The sequence below is a fragment of the Neofelis nebulosa genome, chromosome 7, assembly GCF_028018385.1.
Source record: "Neofelis nebulosa isolate mNeoNeb1 chromosome 7, mNeoNeb1.pri, whole genome shotgun sequence".
In the NCBI taxonomy this organism is placed as follows: Eukaryota; Metazoa; Chordata; class Mammalia; order Carnivora; family Felidae; genus Neofelis; species Neofelis nebulosa.
In genome coordinates, this window is record NC_080788.1 from 46,132,874 (window position 1) to 46,149,913 (window position 17,040).

The window sequence follows — 17,040 nt, forward strand, 5'->3', positions numbered from 1 at the left end:
TGTTCTATAATCACGTTCAGGCTGTCTTATCCATTTCCTTGTTTATGTAGCAGTGATCAGCCATCAAAACGTAGCTTATCTAGGGGCGCCCGAGTGACTCAGTTAGTTGAGTGTTCAGCTCAGGTCATGATCTCACAGTTCATAGGTTCGAGCCCCGCATCTAGCTCTGTGCTGAAGCTTGGAGCCTGGAGCCTGGAGCCTGCTTCAGATTCTGTGTCTCCTCTGTCTCTGCCCCTACCCCCGCTGGTGCGCTTGCTCTCGCTCTCTCTCACTCAAAAATAAATGAACATTAAAAAAAAAATTTTTTTTTTTAATTTTTTTTTTTTTAATGTTTATTTTATATATTTTTGAGACAGAGAGAGACAGAACATGAATGGAGGAGGGTCAGAGAGAGAGGGAGACACAGAATCTGAAACAGGCTCCAGGCTTCAAGCTGTCAGCACAGAGCCCGACACGGGGCTCGAACTCCCAGACTGTGAGATCATGACCCGAGCTGAAGTCGGACGCTCAACCGACTGAGCCACCCAGGCGCCCCCCAAAAAATTTTTTTTTAATGTAGCTTATCTTCTGAATCTTGGAGGCCAATATTACATTGACAGTGATAAGTTTTTGGAGGGAGAATGATTTAAATGATTTGAGAAATTACAATATGACCTAGCCATTGTGTGATACATATTGCTTTTGCTTCTGAGCTCTGTCATATAATTTGCAAAACAAATCCAGAAAGTTTCTCTTCCATTGCTTATTTTATTGTTACTTCTACAGAACGATAAGGTTGAGGAATTATTGGAGACCATTGAATCATTTATTGTGTTATACTCTAGATACTCTTCAGCACTTGATGTGTGTTTTTTTTATTCAATCCTTACAGCAACTCTATGGAGTGGGTCTTAATTTCTCCCAGTTTACAAATGAGAAAAGAGAAGCTTCCGTGATACAGTGAGCCTAGATGACTTTTCCCCACGTCTCTTAGTTTGAAGGTGGCCAACCTGCAATGTGAATCCAGAGCTATTGCTAAAAAATCTTTGTTCTGCTCGTTCTGCTTCATTTGATATGAAGAAGATATGGGAACTTAGTGATTTTTTTTTTTTACACTGGGAGAAAATAAACCATCCTAAGAACTGTATGTTTTATGTTCACAGGGAAGCAAAGGTGCCTACCGGTACCACTGGCAGAGCCACAATGTTAAGCACAGTGGTGTGGATGACATGGTCCTGCTCTCCAAGATCACAGAGAACGCCATCGTGGAGAATCTAAAGAAGAGATACATGGATGACTACATTTTTGTATCCTTTATGAGCTTCTTTGGGCTTTTCTGAGTAAGATGACCATATCCCCAGGAAAAGGTGGCTGGTTCTTAGTGTGAGAAGATCCATCTGAAATTCTGAATGGACACGAGGTCCTCGAGTCATTTTCACCATTTCAGAACGTGGTTTTGTTCTTTTCTGCCCCTTTGTTGAGGTTGTGGGAAGGGCACAGGTGATACTAAATTATTTTCCTGGCATTTCACAAAATAAAGATGCAGCCAGTATTCGTCTGTTTCAATTGATGGCACTGTACCTTTGACGTGCTTTAGCCAGGCACGTGGCATCTAAAACCTCCGCCGTTCCTAGGGAAAGTCCAGGTCTGCAGAGAATTCTGTCCATAGATCTCCTTAATTGCAAAGCAGACAGTTCAGTCCGGACCTAAAAGGTTTTAAAAAGATTGCCTCATGCAAAAAATATGCAATTTTGCCAGTTTATCTGCATTCTTATGTTTACTAATGGAAACATGAGATGGGAAGATCAACTATTGAAAATGCCTGACATTCTTGAGTTGTTCTTTATGTTTCAATTTTAGCTTGCCAGATGCCATTTTTTATAGGGCTTTAAAAAATTCAGAATGGAAATTTGATTTAAATGTGTGTTGGCTTCATTATACACAGAGAACTGTGATATTTGCCTAAGTTCGTACAGGATTCAATGTTGTTTGGTGCAACTGTACAAACATCTCTTCATGAAACGTTTGGAGAGTTGGTTGTAGATGTGTAAAGATCGGTGGAAATCTATATGACAGCACCAGAAGGTTCAACTATGGTGCACTTGGTGACTTCTGAAGCCAATGGTGTTATGGAGGACCAGTGATGGGGGAGTGTTTACGACTGCTGTTGCATACATTTTAGATTTTAACCCCCAAAGGTTGAGGAGGTATAGATTTCTGTAGCTTCTGTTTGTTATTTATACCACTCGTGTGACTATTAGTTAAAAACATCCATACATATGCAACAATACTTTTGCAGGGATTGCTTGTCTCCTCATTGGTGAGTGGGGAGTTCAACGCACCAGGTCTTTAACCAGCAGTACTAATGAACAAAACTATTCCAAGACACTTGGATGGCTCCGACCGATACTGGGCCATTTCTTATTTACCATAGGAAATTTTACCAAATGTCTGGGTCGTTAAAACCCTAAACCCCTGCTTTTTAAGCATTAGCAGATATATTTGGATTCGTTAGCTACGTTAATAATAGCATCTTGATGGGAGAGGCAGCCTACCGCCTGCAAATGAAATCTGCCCGCTGCCCATTTTGTAACAGAGGTCTTCTTGGAATGTAGCCGCGCTCATGCTTTTACTCATGTCTGTGCCTGCTTTCGTGCTACAAAGGCAGAGGCGAGCGGTTGCACCAGGACCATATGACCTAAAATAATTACTTTCTGGCCCTTTAGAGAAAACAGTTTGCTGACTGCTAAACACCTCTGCAGAGTTTGCTTTAATTGTATGGAAGCAGTTGTATTCAGTGGGAAGGTTTCATTTTATTTGGTCAAAAAATTGACATATGCTCACTTTAATCTGGGCTTATCATCATGATAACACTTCTGTGTGCAAGTCCCATGGCCCCTGAGAACTGGCAGGTGATTAAGAGTTGGGTGCAGGACGTGGTTCTGGACTGCCTGGCTTCGAACCTTACTCCGCATGGGCCTGGTGACCTGATGCGAGTTTTGGGATCTGTGTGCCTTGATTTCCTCACCTGTGAAATGGGGGCGGTAATGAAATCTCCCACCTGAGCATAATGAAATCTCCCAGATGAGCCTCTTGTAGGGCTAAATGAAATAATGAACGCAGTAAGTAACAGAAAGCATTACTTATTATCATATACTAAGGCAAGTGTGTATGTTCCTTCCGTATTTCTGAGTTATGTTCCAAAAATTCAACTTTAAAGTTGCTTATTGAAAATTCAAACGCATTTTACCATAGAAAGTGTTTTAAATGGGAGATTGGTTTATCGACAAGCCCATTAAAGGAGAATTTCCACTGAATATAGTTGAGCAAATTATTTTCCATGTTCTTAGTACATGAGCTTAGCTTATTATGTTATTTACATAGAAACATGGTTTTTTGAAAAGCTGAGTAAGAAAAAAAATGATGTTAGTGGTTATCAGCAGCCAGTCCGTCGTCAAACTGGACAGACTCACCCTTCTCCATATAAAGATCATTTACCCCTAAAACCCCAGAAACTCTTTGAGGATGGGAATTTTGTTTCATATATCTTCTTAAAAATAAAAACAAAAACTCTTTAAAGCAATACGTTCATTTAACATGACTTATAAAATGCAGTCAACCAGAAAGGAGATTGTCATCTATAATCCCACCATAACCTCTTGGTGTATAATTTTCAACTTAACATATATATTAACATATATCTGCATGTCTAACATATAAACGTTTGTGTGTGTGTATGCATGCTTTCTTGTTAATTTTAACAGAAATAGCATCATCTTGCCTCATATATTTCTTAGTTTCCTGCATAATTCTTGGCATGGTGCATTGTATTAAGTATTCATTGAAAATCTGTTAACTATCAAGACTTGCTTTTTATATTCAGACAGCAGAATTTTTAAATGACTCACACAGAGGGGGCTGATTACAAGCCTTTGAATTGATGTCTTTGAATCAATGGCTGACTAATCGTGTGTTCTACCAAGGAAATGAGTTAGTTGACCATTAATGGCTTCGTGTTTTAGAAATCTCTACCCACTCAATACACGAGAAAGTCAGCATCCGTGTGCTTTCCATCAAGAGCGCAGAGCAGCTTTCGACTTTGAGGAAGCTTGAGGATTCTTTTGGATGTTTATGACGTCATAGCGAGTGTCTAACTGCAGATCTTTTCCTCTGTTAAGTGATAAAAGCATCCTTTATCAGTTCAGTGCTATGGGAATATTATTATGATAGAGTAACATTATTTTAAATGAGGATTTCTTCCCTCTCTCTCCTAAGCTTAATAGTTAAGGCAAGAAGAGATTCAATTTCATGTTAAGTTATAAAATTGCTTCTTTTGCCTCCTCTACATCTAATACCAGCACATTGCTTTGTATTGAAGGTCAGCGTTTGGAACAATCAATCGTTAATGCATTCAGGCTGAATGCACATTTCTTTGTTCTACATTAGGAAAAAAAAATCTACTTAGAAAATGCAAACACTGTTTACCAATAAAACCCCATAATTTTCAGCTATTTATCCTAAGACAAGGAAGGTTTAATTTACCATCCGTTTTTTTCCTGAATGTTGCCACACTTCTTAAAATTATATTCTAAAATATATGAGGGAAACACCGCAGCATTCGTTCTTGTGCTTGGCGAGACATTTATAGCCACTTCGCTGATGAAAATAGTTCCTGTGCAAAGCGCTCCCCGCTCACTTGCTCCAACTTTCTCCCAATTTGTTTTTACTCAAAGACCACACTCAAGTGTGTTTGGCATTTTCAGCCCTTGAATTGGTTGAGACTTTTGTGTCAGAGCAACTGGAGCCCAAAGGCAGTGCAGTAGTTCCGAGGTTTGGCCCTTGGCAGTCAGCTCACACGGAGGGGGCTGCGTGCTGCGGTGACAGCCTGCTGCGGTGACAGCGTGCTGCGGTGACATGGATGTTGGTCTGGTGGCCGGAGCCAGGGGCTCAAGTTCCACCTATGTGGCTTCAGGAAGTCACCTCACCTCCCTGTTCTCTTCAATGATACATCCAGGGAAGTCAACTAGATCAGTGTGGGTGGTTTTGCAAATTCACTTACTATTAAAAAAAATTTTTTTTTTTAAGTTAAAACTCAACTTTGCCTATAAGACCCTTAAAAAAAACCTTACAGAACCTGTGCTATCATCACATTTCATTTAAAAAAAAGAATATTTTAGGGGGCACCTGGCTGTCTCAGCCAGTAAGACATGTGACCCTTGATCCCAAGGTCATGAGTTTGAACCCCATGTTGGGTATAGAGATTACTTAAAAATAAAGTTAATAAAAAAAAAAAAAAGAATGTTTTAACACCCCAGAAGTAGAAAGGAAATTATCTACAAGTAAAAAACAATCCTATATAGTCAATGTATTGAGCTTCATGAAAGATTCAAGGCGTGTTTGTCTTTCTGTCATCCTTGCTGCAGATCAATGAAAACTCATGGATCCACAAGTGTTTGGAAACCAATCAATTAAGGATCTATTGGGTCTCATCTGTCTTGTACATTCTGTTGGATAAGAGGATGTTTATTTTATTTTTGTCTGGTTAGTATGTGTGTGTATATAGTATCATAGCCTCATGTCTCCATACATTTTGAAAATTAACCCTGGGCCACACCTTCACAACCATAAATTATGTGGGTGGAGACAGGTTACATTCTGATTCTGCTGAGCAGCTTTTTCCAAAGGCACACCTGAATTATGTAGTAGAGAGTGGGAGTGAGTATTTGAGTTGTCTGGGAAAGGGCCCCACCTAGTAGGAGACCTGTGATCTCAGAGAAGCAGCTGGGGGGTCTCTGGAGACCAGGTGAAAAGCAGGGCAGGCCATCAGATAAACAAATTAGGCCAAATTCACACCTGGAATAACTAAATTATGTTTGTTTTCTTCAAATACTAAATTCATTCTCTTTTAATTCTTTTGATTTAGTTAAGTTTGTAACTACTTAGCCAGGCCTGACCTGCATTATTCATCTCAAACCAAACTTTATTTTTCAGGAATCCTCCCAAATAATATTGACCTTGAGAGCCCTACTGGAAGAGTGAGGGAATAGCTATAGTTTTCCCTCTCCTGCGTCACTGATTCAGGATTGGCCTAGAATGATCCGAAAGAGGGTTTTTTTGTGTGTCTTCTTCTTCTTCTTTTTTTATGTTTTATCTATTTTTGAGAGAGAGAGACAGAGTGTGAGCAGGGGAGAGGCAGAGAGACAAGGAGACACAGACTCTGAATTAGGCTCCAGGCTCTGAGCTGTCAGCACAGAGCCCGACATGGGGCTCAAACCCACAAACCGTGAGATCATGACCTGAGCTGAAGTTGGTCACTTAACCAACTGAGCCACCCCAGCACCCCTTTCTGTGTCTTCTTACCAGAATTTATGTACACTACTTAGTGAAAATCAAGACATTCTAGGATGTCTTTTCACATAGCTTATTATTCAGAGTAAAAAAAGTATTGGTTCCTATAGGAGCTCTCATGCAGCCCAGTACATGTTTATCAGATGGCCAAGGGCTTGGGTAGGAAGGGGTTGGTGGGGAGCTGATATTTTTAGCTTATGTCCTCAGGCTGCTCTTTCTTCTTTGTGTGTAGTGCCGATCTGTCCAGGACAGGTTGCATTCACAGCATGCCCTTTACAACTAAGGGAAGGCTCACCTTCCGCCATGCACAGATCGTACACACTTGGTCAAGTTTGTTTTCACCTTGAGTTAAATGTAGATCTAGACATCTCCTCTTCTGAAATGAGGATGGTTGTAGCAGTGCTGTATTTCTTGAAAATTGCATTTACCATAAGAATTACTATATTTTGGGGGCACCTGGGTGGCTCAGTCGGTTAGTCCTCTGACTCTTGATTTCAGCTCAGGTTGTGGTCTCACAGTTCATGGGTTTGTGAGTTCGAGCTCTGTGTGGGGCTCCACACTGGTGGTGCAGAGCCTGCTTGGGTTTCTCTCTCTCTCTCTCTCTCTCTCTCTCTCTCTCTGCTTCTCTCCCCCCCCCCCCAGATAAATAAATAAACTTAAAAAAAAAAAAAGAATTACTATATTTGTTTAGCATGAGACTCAGAATGAGGGCCAAACCACATTCACTGAGTTTTGATTTAGTTCCTACCATGTGGAAAGGATACTTAAAAAAAAAAAAAATCAACTAAGGGTTATATAATTTCGAGTCCCCAAAGAATCACAGAATCTAAGTTATAAGAGACCATAGAGCCCTCTAACTGAACCCCCATCCATCCTGCATGAAATTCTTGTGCTACCAACTTAGGATTGCCAGATAAAATACAGGATGTATGGTTAAACTTGAGTTTGAGATAAATAACAAATTACTTTTTAGTATAAATGTGTCTGAAGAATTGCTTGGGGCCTGCCTATTGGGGGGGAAATATATATACATATGTAAAACAAATTATTCATTGTTTATCTGAACTTCAAATTTAACTGGGTGTTTGTATTTTATTTATCGTATCTGGCAATGCTACCAGTAGTAATAACAATATTAACAATAGCAACAATACTTGCTAACTTAGAAAAACATTATAGCTTATTGATTAAGATCGTGTACTCTAGAACCAGACTGCCTGGGTTTGAATCATAGCTCTGCCACTTACTAGCTTGTGACTTTGAGCAAGTTTTTAAATTTCTCTATGCCTCAGTTTCCTCATTGTAAAATAGGAGTGAAAGAGTGACAGGGTTGTTATTAGGAGTTTAATTAGTACTGTGTAAGTGTAAATGTGTTTGTGTTCGATCAGTGTTCATATTACCAATGCTTACTGGCTCTTGGTTACAACATCATGGGCGTTTCTTATCTGCTTAATGATTTTAATAATAAATCAATCTGTTCTCAATTTTGCCTCAAAAACAAGTAGACCGCTAGTAATCTGTCGTTGGCCTCACCTGGCTTTGGCACTTGGAACCACATTTGCTCTCGGCCATTCTTCCATGATTCTTTAGTGATTTTCAGTTAGGATTTCACCATTTCATTCCCTTTTGCTCTTAATGCCAAGAATTGCCCTCTGAGTAGTATCTGGGTGTTGCATCTGGGTGTGCTCTTAAAACAGCCCTGTCTTCTCTCCTACTCTTTCATGGTCAGCCCTTTCAAGCCTAAAGATCTTTCTGGTCAGTGAAAAGGGGAGCAGAATGGCAATGGAATCATTCCATATGTTCACCTTCACATGTAAATATTAATTTTCAAATATTATCTGATCTATCCCACACTTGGCTCATTTGTGTTCAATAATAACACCAAAGCTGTGTCTCAAATACATTAATATGCGACAGAAGAAGCATCTCAAGGTACACAAATTAAGGAAAGTGCTGAACTTTCTATACTGTTTGTTTTAATGTTTTATTTATTTTTGAGACAGAGAGAGAGCTCATGAGCAAGGGAAGGGCAGAGAAAGAGGGAGAGAGAGGATCCAAAGTGGGCTCTGCACTTTCAGCACAGAGCCGGTTGAGGGGCTCGAACTCACGAACTGCGAGATCATGACCTGAGCCGAAGTCGGACGCCCAACCGACTGAGCTACCCAGGTGCCCCTATTCTGTTTATTTAATTGTCATAATAAACCTATCAGGTAGGTGCTATTTTACGCCATCACCCATTAGCCACAGCTTAGAGATGTGACCTGCCCAAGGTCAGAGTAGAACTGGGTTATCTGACTGGATTCCTTGTGCTACTCTGTTTGACACCCAGGTCCTATCATATAAATATATAAATGCCCCCTTGGGGGAGGAAATGTCATCACTTTATACCTTTAACTGCGAAATTTCCAAACATTTTGAAATCCTTGATTAAAATAAATAATGTTGAATATGTGTATTTTTTTTTAATGTTTATTTTTGAGGAGAGGGAGGAAGGGCAGACAGAGAGGGAGAGAGAGGATCCGAAGCAGGTGGTCAGCACAGAGCCCAAGCAGGGCTCGAACCCACGAAAGATGACCGACTAAGCCACCCAGGCGCTTCAAGTATGTGTATTTTGTTGTGTTTGTTGTTGTTTTCTCTCTTTTTTTTTTAAATAATTTTTATTTTCCTCTAAGAGGGCAGAGAGTTTGATCTCTTCTATTTTGTTCATGGCTGTATCCCCAGTATCCAGAACAGTGCCTGGCATATTGTAGATGCCCAATTCAAACTAGTCAATTATCGAATAAATAAATGGAAATGTTTTTATGTTATAATACTTCCTGTATTTGGGCACATTATAATGTGTTGTATAAAACAGTTAAGAGTCAGTATGAACACTTTCTCTTCTGAAAGGCCTTCCTAGATTCCCCATGTAGAAATAATACCTTTTTTCCCTAAACCTAATCTGTGTGGGCTTGTAATTTTCTGCTCCAAATAATGTCTTATAGCTATAACTCAGTTCGCCATAGCTTCTAAGGAGTAGGCCTGTTCAGTTCATCGTGTATCTATTTGTTAAATGAGTAAGTAAATACATTTTTAGTATACCTAAGAGATATGAAAGTTCCAGGAAAAAATACTATTCGAGAAAAGTAATGATACTTGCTCCTTTCACTTCTAGGTCACTTCCGTTTTGTTTTGTTTTGCTTCCTAGCCATACCTGTCCCCTGTCTTAAAAGGATGTGCTTCAATTCATTTAAAATCATGGTTTCTTTTAGTAGCACCTTGGTAATTTATCTCATTACTCTTCCTGGAGAGGATCAGCACCCGAGCTAGTTGGTAATTGCTTTTGTCTTTATTTGTAATCTTTTAGAAAACAGGTATTTGAGCTTTTTGTTTGGACAGTCATTATGAATTCCTGATAACATCTGGTTACTTAATTTGAAAAGTGTGTAGCTGTGAAGATTAATGCTGGACCTTAACTGGATATAAATTCAGACATATATAGGATCCGTATTAATCTCAGTCAACCCTTTCAAGCAGATGCCATATTTTGGGGAAAAGGAGATTGAAATGTACCAAGGAGCGGTAAGTAACATGCCACATAAATTACTGTAGTGTTTGGGGCTTTTATGACGCATGGGTAGTTTTTCTTGAAGTTGGTAATACATTTGCATTTTCTTATTATGAATTATTTATTGGGGAAGCTCAAGTAGGTGACAGTGTTTGATTTTTAATGTGCTGCTGGTTAGAATGCAGCTCAAAGAAGCGTAGGGCTATCTGATATAGTACTATTATATACAAAACTAGTCAAATAGGATGTAGGACCTACAGCGTGTGTCGGGGGCAGCAGGGGGGAATTCCTCTTTCCACACAGGCCACAAAATTCTAAGGACTAAAAAATCAGTAATGGGTGAAAAATAAATAGGGCGATGAGAACCAATCTCTCCAAATCAGAACCTTAGTTAAGCTGTGGCTGTGAATGGAACATGAAAAATGAATCTTTTCATTATTTCTTTATTAATGTGGCTCTGGTCCCTATTCAGTTCCAGCTCCATAGCCATTTTCGTTGTGTGTGATGAAAATAGAAACTGTAATTCTAATTAATATATTTCCTTACGGGATTCAGTATTTCCCCAGGCCTCTCCTTCTCTGCATCTTTTTCCTTCCTTCTTTCCTCCGCAGCAGAAGCACGAGAGCGTTCATTAATCCTGACCCCTGGAAAACAAACAAAAGAGAGCCCACACAAATTCATCAGTTGAAGTGGAAGGCAATTTACCCAGAGCAAGAGCCCACCCCATTGTTGCCAGATGAATGGTACTGGTAGCTGGAGGCCAAGGAGGCTGCCACGCGAAAGACCTTTGATAATGCTGCCTTTATGGGAGCCCAGCACAAGGGAAACACTGTCAACAGAGGCTAGCCCTGCCCTGGCGCCCTGATCAGCGGGGCCCCGGGGGCAGCAGGCACGGAGCTGGCTTGGCATTCTCAATCCTGGCCAAGGCCAAGGCGGGGCGGGTGCAAGTGCTGTGCATTCACGTTGTTTCTTTCCAGTTCTCGGAAAAGCATTGCTACATGAGTCCCTTTTAGACCATTTATCTTTTAAAGAGTTCTCTTTAAAGAAATGCCCTAGAATTTTAAAAGGTGTATTTATTTTTAACTGCGAATGGTCAGAGTGTTGTAAAATTGGTATTTGCTGAATGCCGGGTACTGTGGTAGCTGCAGCAATAATAAAACACCCCCCGGGTGCTGACTGTGTATCACTGTCCAACCCCATTTCACAGATGAGCAATCCTCTTTCACAGATGAAGAAACTAAGGCTCAGAGAAGTTAAGTACTCAGATCTGTTGAGTATTGGACAATATTATCCCTACTTTAGAGATGGGACCAGTGAAGGGTAAGACAGAGTCTAAATGTCTTCTCACTGGATCTGCCGTGCTCACTGTTTGATGTTAGATGGTCTTAAATGCAAGGAAGATTCTTCAGTTTTGTACCACATGAAGTATTTTCCTTTTTAGTAATATTTGAGGTAGTGGTGTTAAACTCCAAGAAACTGAAGAAAGTGGGGCTGAAGTTGTCCTGACACCATGAATTTCTTGGTGAATTTGTATTTCTGCATAGCTAAGCTAGCCCACGAGAGGAAAGCAGAGTACCCCGGGGAGGAAATATCGAGATGTGGTAGGATTTTTTTCATCTATTGAGATGAAACAAACTGGTCAAACCGGTTCATCCCTTTAAAGGACTCTACCTCCTGCCTTCTCATGGGAAATGTTAGGTTCTCTCATTCAGAGATAGTTTCACTTAATTTCGTCTAGGGTTCCAGAGTCTCTGCCTTACCTCTTAGAAAGAAAATTATGTAGGGATTTAGAATTCTAGTAAAAGTCAGATCCAGGTTTTTAGTAGGCCTCTCTTGAGACCTGTGGCCCAGGTGTCTTCAGAAACATTTAGAAATGGAATGTCTGCAGAGGCGTGTCGGGTGGAAGGGTGTGGTGCTGGAGCATCTGAAGATGTGGTTCACTTCTGAAGGCTGAGTCACACTTTGGAGACAGAAGAGTCCTTCCCAAGCCCATCTCCATTTTGTTAGGTGTAACTCTGGATGACCTAGGCAAGCTTAGGAATTCTTGTGTTATGCAACCCTTAAGACTGGAACTTTACAGTGGCGACAAATTCATTTCTGAGACCAGGAAAAGAAACGCTAATGTGTTGCTCTATCTGACCATGGTTTTGTTTTCGTTTTGTTTTTGCTTCTCTAGGCTCAGTATGAAAACCCACCACATATCTATGCTCTTGCAGATAATATGTACAGAAACATGATCATTGACAGAGAGAACCAGTGTGTCATCATCAGGTATGGGAAAGAACCTTATGAGGGCGTGAGACCACGCCGAAGTTAGCATTCTGTCAAGGAACAGTGCTTTTTCAATAGCTGCTGGGGTCAGAGGCTGGTTTAGGTACCTGGGTAACAAGCAGGCGATCTGCTTTGTCTTGGGTTACTTTATAACTCCACATCATAAATAAAAGCTTTGTGTTTTCAGGGGATTGTGGTTCATACTTCGGTTGCTTAAGGCGTTAAGGCTTTAGGGCACGTGGTTCTAGCCTGACCTCTCTCTGATTGTCACTGGGCTCTGAGCTAACATCATAAAATATCTCCCCTCCCATTTGACTGCCTTCTCTCTGTATTGGAGACCCTTTATGTTGTAGGTACAATAAGCGTGTTTCACTATTTTGTCGGCTGGAGTCCCTACGTCCCTCTTTTTCTTTTCCTTAATAACTGAGTAGTTCACACTTGAACTTGTTTTAGTATACTTTGTCATCGACTTTTAATCTTCTGAGGGCATCACTGGCAAACAGCAGCCTTAAGTGTCTGTGGCTCCATCTCAAAATCCTTTTAACCTTTTAGCCAATTCTGTGTCTTCGCTGGGTTGAAGTGCTTTTACAATTTTGTTTACTATTATGAACATTTTCAAACAAATGGAGAATGTAAGCATCCATGTTCCCATCACTTAAAACTTGACAGTTGTTAACATTTTGCCATATTTGCCTTCATCTCTTTAGAATTTTATGTATATTTTTTTAATTAAAAAAATTTTTTTAACGTTTATTTAGTTTTGAGAGGCAGAGAGATTCAGAGGATGAGCAGGGGAGGGGCAGAGAGAGAGGGAGACACAGAATCTGAAGCAGGCTCCAGGCTCTGAGCTGACAGCACAGAGCCCAATGTGGGGCTTGAACTCACCAACCATGAGATCATGGCCTGAGCCAAAGTCGGACGCTTAACTGACTGAGCCACCCAGGCGCCCCCTATATATATTCATTTTTGAGAGAGAGAGAGAGAGAGAGAGAGAGGGACAGAGAGAGAGAGAATACGAACAGGGGAGGGACAGAGAGAGAGGGAGACCCAGAGTCTAAAACAGGCTCCAGGGCTCTGAACTGTCAGCACCAGAGTCCAACGCAGGGCTCGAACTCACAAGCTGTGAGATCATAACCTGAGCCCAAGTCAGACACTTAACCAACTGAGCCACCCAGGTGCCCCAGTTCTTCTATTTTTTTAACCGAAGCACTTTAAAAAAATTTTGAGTTCTGAATATTTACAAACATAGACAAAACGAGAAAGAGTATTATGATATAATAATTTCCTGTGGATCTATCACCCAGCTTATACAGACGTTCCTATATGGCTGATCCTCTTTTACCTTGTCCTTCATCCTGCCCCCCACTTGGTTATTGAAAGCATATCCTAGGTAGCAAATTATTTCACTTGTCATTGATTTTTTTTTTTTTAATTTTTTTTTTTCAACGTTTTTTATTTATTTTTGGGGCAGAGAGAGACAGAGCATGAACGGGGGAGGGGCAGAGAGAGAGGGAGACACAGAATCGGAAACAGGCTCCAGGCTCCGAGCCATCGGCCCAGAGCCCGACGCGGGGCTCGAACTCACGGACCGCGAGATCGTGACCTGGCTGAAGTCGGACGCTTAACCGACTGCGCCACCCAGGCGCCCCACGGAAGGAACTTTAAACTACGGGTCAAAGGGCCATCCTTTTTTTTTTAAATTTTTTTTTTCAACGTTTTTTATTTATTTTTGGGACAGAGAGAGACAGAGCATGAACGGGGGAGGGGCAGAGAGAGAGGGAGACACAGAATCGGAAACAGGCTCCAGGCTCCGAGCCATCGGCCCAGAGCCCGACGCGGGGCTCGAACCCACGGACCGCGAGATCGTGACCTGGCTGAAGTCGGACGCTTAACCGACTGCGCCACCCAGGCGCCCCTCACTTGTCATTGATTTAAGATGTGCCTCTAAACTATCGTTCTTATCATACTTGATAAATGAATAATTCTTTTAATATATCTAATATTACCAGTATTCCAATTCCATGTCTGTCTTAAAAATTCTCTTTTTTAGTTGGTTTATTTTTACTCAGGTTCCAAACAAGGCTCACACATGGCACTGGGTTATATGTGTCTCAAGTCTCCTAATCATTAACGATTTTCTCTTATTCTTTTTGTTTTCTTGGCATTTACTTGTTAAAGAAAACATTGCTCCCCTGCAGAATTTTCCACAGTCTGGGATTAGCTGGTTGTATACCATGACGTTCCTCTGTCCCCAATATTTCATGTAAATCTCTATTTAGATCTAAAAGCTTGATCAGGTTCAGATTTAATGTTTTGGCAAAAATGTTTCGTCCATGATGCCATGCCCTTAATGCTTGTTGGTCTCTCTTCATGTGATGTTCAGATTACCAGTGGGTCCATCCATTATAATATAAATTCTCATTTCACATCATGGTTTCATTTGTGGTTCAAAAGCAGTTATTTTCTAATTCTGTTATTCCTTCCACATTTATTGCTGGAATGATTTAGTTACCCTAAAATACAATTTATGTGGGAAAACTGGATACAGAGCTTGATTTGTTGTCTTTATTTACCGATTTTCAAAGCAATGAGTTGATGCTCTAGCAACCTCCCAGGATAAAGTGTTATTTTCAGTATCATTCCAAACTAGTAGATTTTAAATATCTTGTCTGTTTACTTACATTGCAGTTTTTCTTTGGAGCTCAAATGGTCCTGTTTTTGGCCATTGGGAGCCCTTTGTATTGGCTTCTGTGTCCTTTGACATGACCCCAGTTGTCTTTGATAGTTTTCTTATCTAAGACATCAGGCTCTCAGGGCTCCTGGCTGGCTTAGTTGGTGGAGTGTGCGACTCTTGATCTCAGGGTTGTAAGTTCAAGCCCCATGTTGGCTGCAGAGATTACTAAAAATAAAATCTTAAAAAAAAAAAAAAAAATGATGTCAGGCTCTCTTGTACGTTTTCTCCTGATCCCTAGAGTCAACCATTTCACCAAAAAGTCCTGGTTCATTTTACTGGAAGATGGTACTTGGAGACCATCAATCTACTCATTAAGAGTGCTAACAGGCAAAGAAAAAGAACTTTTTCTAAGAAAAACAATGAAACATGAGTTCATACTGATAATTTCCAGTTCATTTTTAAGATTATAGGATTTTTACTTCTCTGGTTTTTATATTTGTACCCCATTTTTTCTTGTGCTGAAATCTTGGTTCCTGGTGACATTATCACAGTTATTTGCTTTATACTGGGTATGTAAAAAGTATAAATATAAATGAGTAAACATATGTAATGGATAAAACACATGAGTAGTTTTGTTAATGCTTTAAAATAACTACCAATATTATTAATAGCAAAACTGAGTTCACTTTAAAATTTGTTTGTTATTCTTTTTGTCCTTCAGATGTACAGGCAAAATACTGAGTTTTAAAAGTCACTTAAAAGAATCTATTTCTGTGTCTTTTGTGCCAGTCTAACCTAATAGGTTCATTTATTTTATTTTGGATTTTAGTGGCTTAAAAATTCTAATTTTAATTTTGTTTTATAATTACATAAAACATTTACATGATTCTGAAGTGAAAACTATAAAGCAAAAACACTGAAGCCTTTCAAGGGTAAATACAGACTTCAAGTCTTTCAAGGTAAATACAGACTTCATGACATTTTGCCTCTAAATATTTCCATATATATCTCTGGAAAATAAAAAACGCTTTCTTTTTTTGTACCAGGATCATTATCACAACTAAATAATTAATAATAATTTCATATCATCTAAAATTAAACAGGTCCACATTCAAGTTTCTCTGTTACAAACATGTCCTTACCCACAGGTTTATGTAAATCAAGGAACACTGGTTGCATTTTGTCATGACTATTCTTTTTTTTTTTTTCCTTATTCTACCATAGTTCTCCTACTGCCCCCATTATTTTTTCATGCCATTGACTTGGTGAAAAGAGCAACCTCATTTCCTGGTAGACACCTTGTAGATTTGTCTAATTGCTCCCTCATGGTCTAATTAACACTGAGTCCTTCAACTGGACTTTCTGTAAATCGGAAGTTAGATCTAAATACTTAATTAGATGCAGTTAAGCTCCTTTGGAAGGGGATACTTGGATGATGATGAGTTGTTGCTTAGCAGAAAATGCTTCTGTTTGACCCCAAGTGGAGCTCACTGGCCAATAGATAATAGATAGGAGGCGTTTCCTTGACTGGCATTACGTTAGAGAGTATTGGGTGGGTTTTCAGACACACTCCCTTGCCCTTTGTCCTTCCTCCCTGGACTCTAGTGAGATGAGAAAGAAGGGACTGGTCTTGTTGCCTGAGCTTCACACGTCTGGAAACTGCTTCAGTGACCCAGCCCTCCTGTCTCCCACTCTCACCTCCCCCTCATCCATCCCTGCAGGTGCACGGGCACTGGAGCAGGACCTGTGTTCTTTAGGATCCTTCTCCCAGCTGTTCAGGTGGCAAAGACTTGAACACCCTGCTCTAAGGATTTCTGTTGCAGTGGCTATGCTATAATTCAGGTGATGGTGGAGCAAGGATCTGCTTTGGCTTCTGACACTACCCAGAGTTAGGGCACACTTCACAGGCTAAGGGACAGTCCTTCACAAGACTGCTTGCCCTTTGGACGCCAGCTGCAAGTTTGGGGGTTTCAGGTCACCCTCACTCCTGACCAGCTAGATAAAAATTCAGGGGTTCCCAGCACCGTTGGGTCCAATACTTTACCAGAATAGCTTACAGAACTCATAGAAGTGCTGTGCTTACAAGTATAGTTGTATTATAGCAAAAGGATACAAATCAGAACCACACAAAAGAAGGTCTGGAAGGGGTCCAAATGTGAAGCTTCTGCTCATCCACTCCCCCTGGAGTCATGGATGGTGTTACCTCCTTCCATTTATGTGC

At 40.4% G+C, this 17,040-nt stretch overlaps 1 protein-coding gene across 1 annotated transcript in view; it reads left to right on the forward strand.

Moving 5' to 3' along the window:
• The window catches only part of MYO1E (myosin IE), a 215,141-nt gene that overhangs the window by 82,625 nt on the left and 115,476 nt on the right, over window positions 1–17,040 (forward strand). The window contains exons 2-4 of the mRNA XM_058737549.1: window positions 1,143–1,286; window positions 9,799–9,888; window positions 12,051–12,145. Coding sequence (XP_058593532.1) covers window positions 1,143–1,286; window positions 9,799–9,888; window positions 12,051–12,145 — 329 coding nt within the window. The remainder of the gene's footprint in view (window positions 1–1,142; window positions 1,287–9,798; window positions 9,889–12,050; window positions 12,146–17,040) is intronic.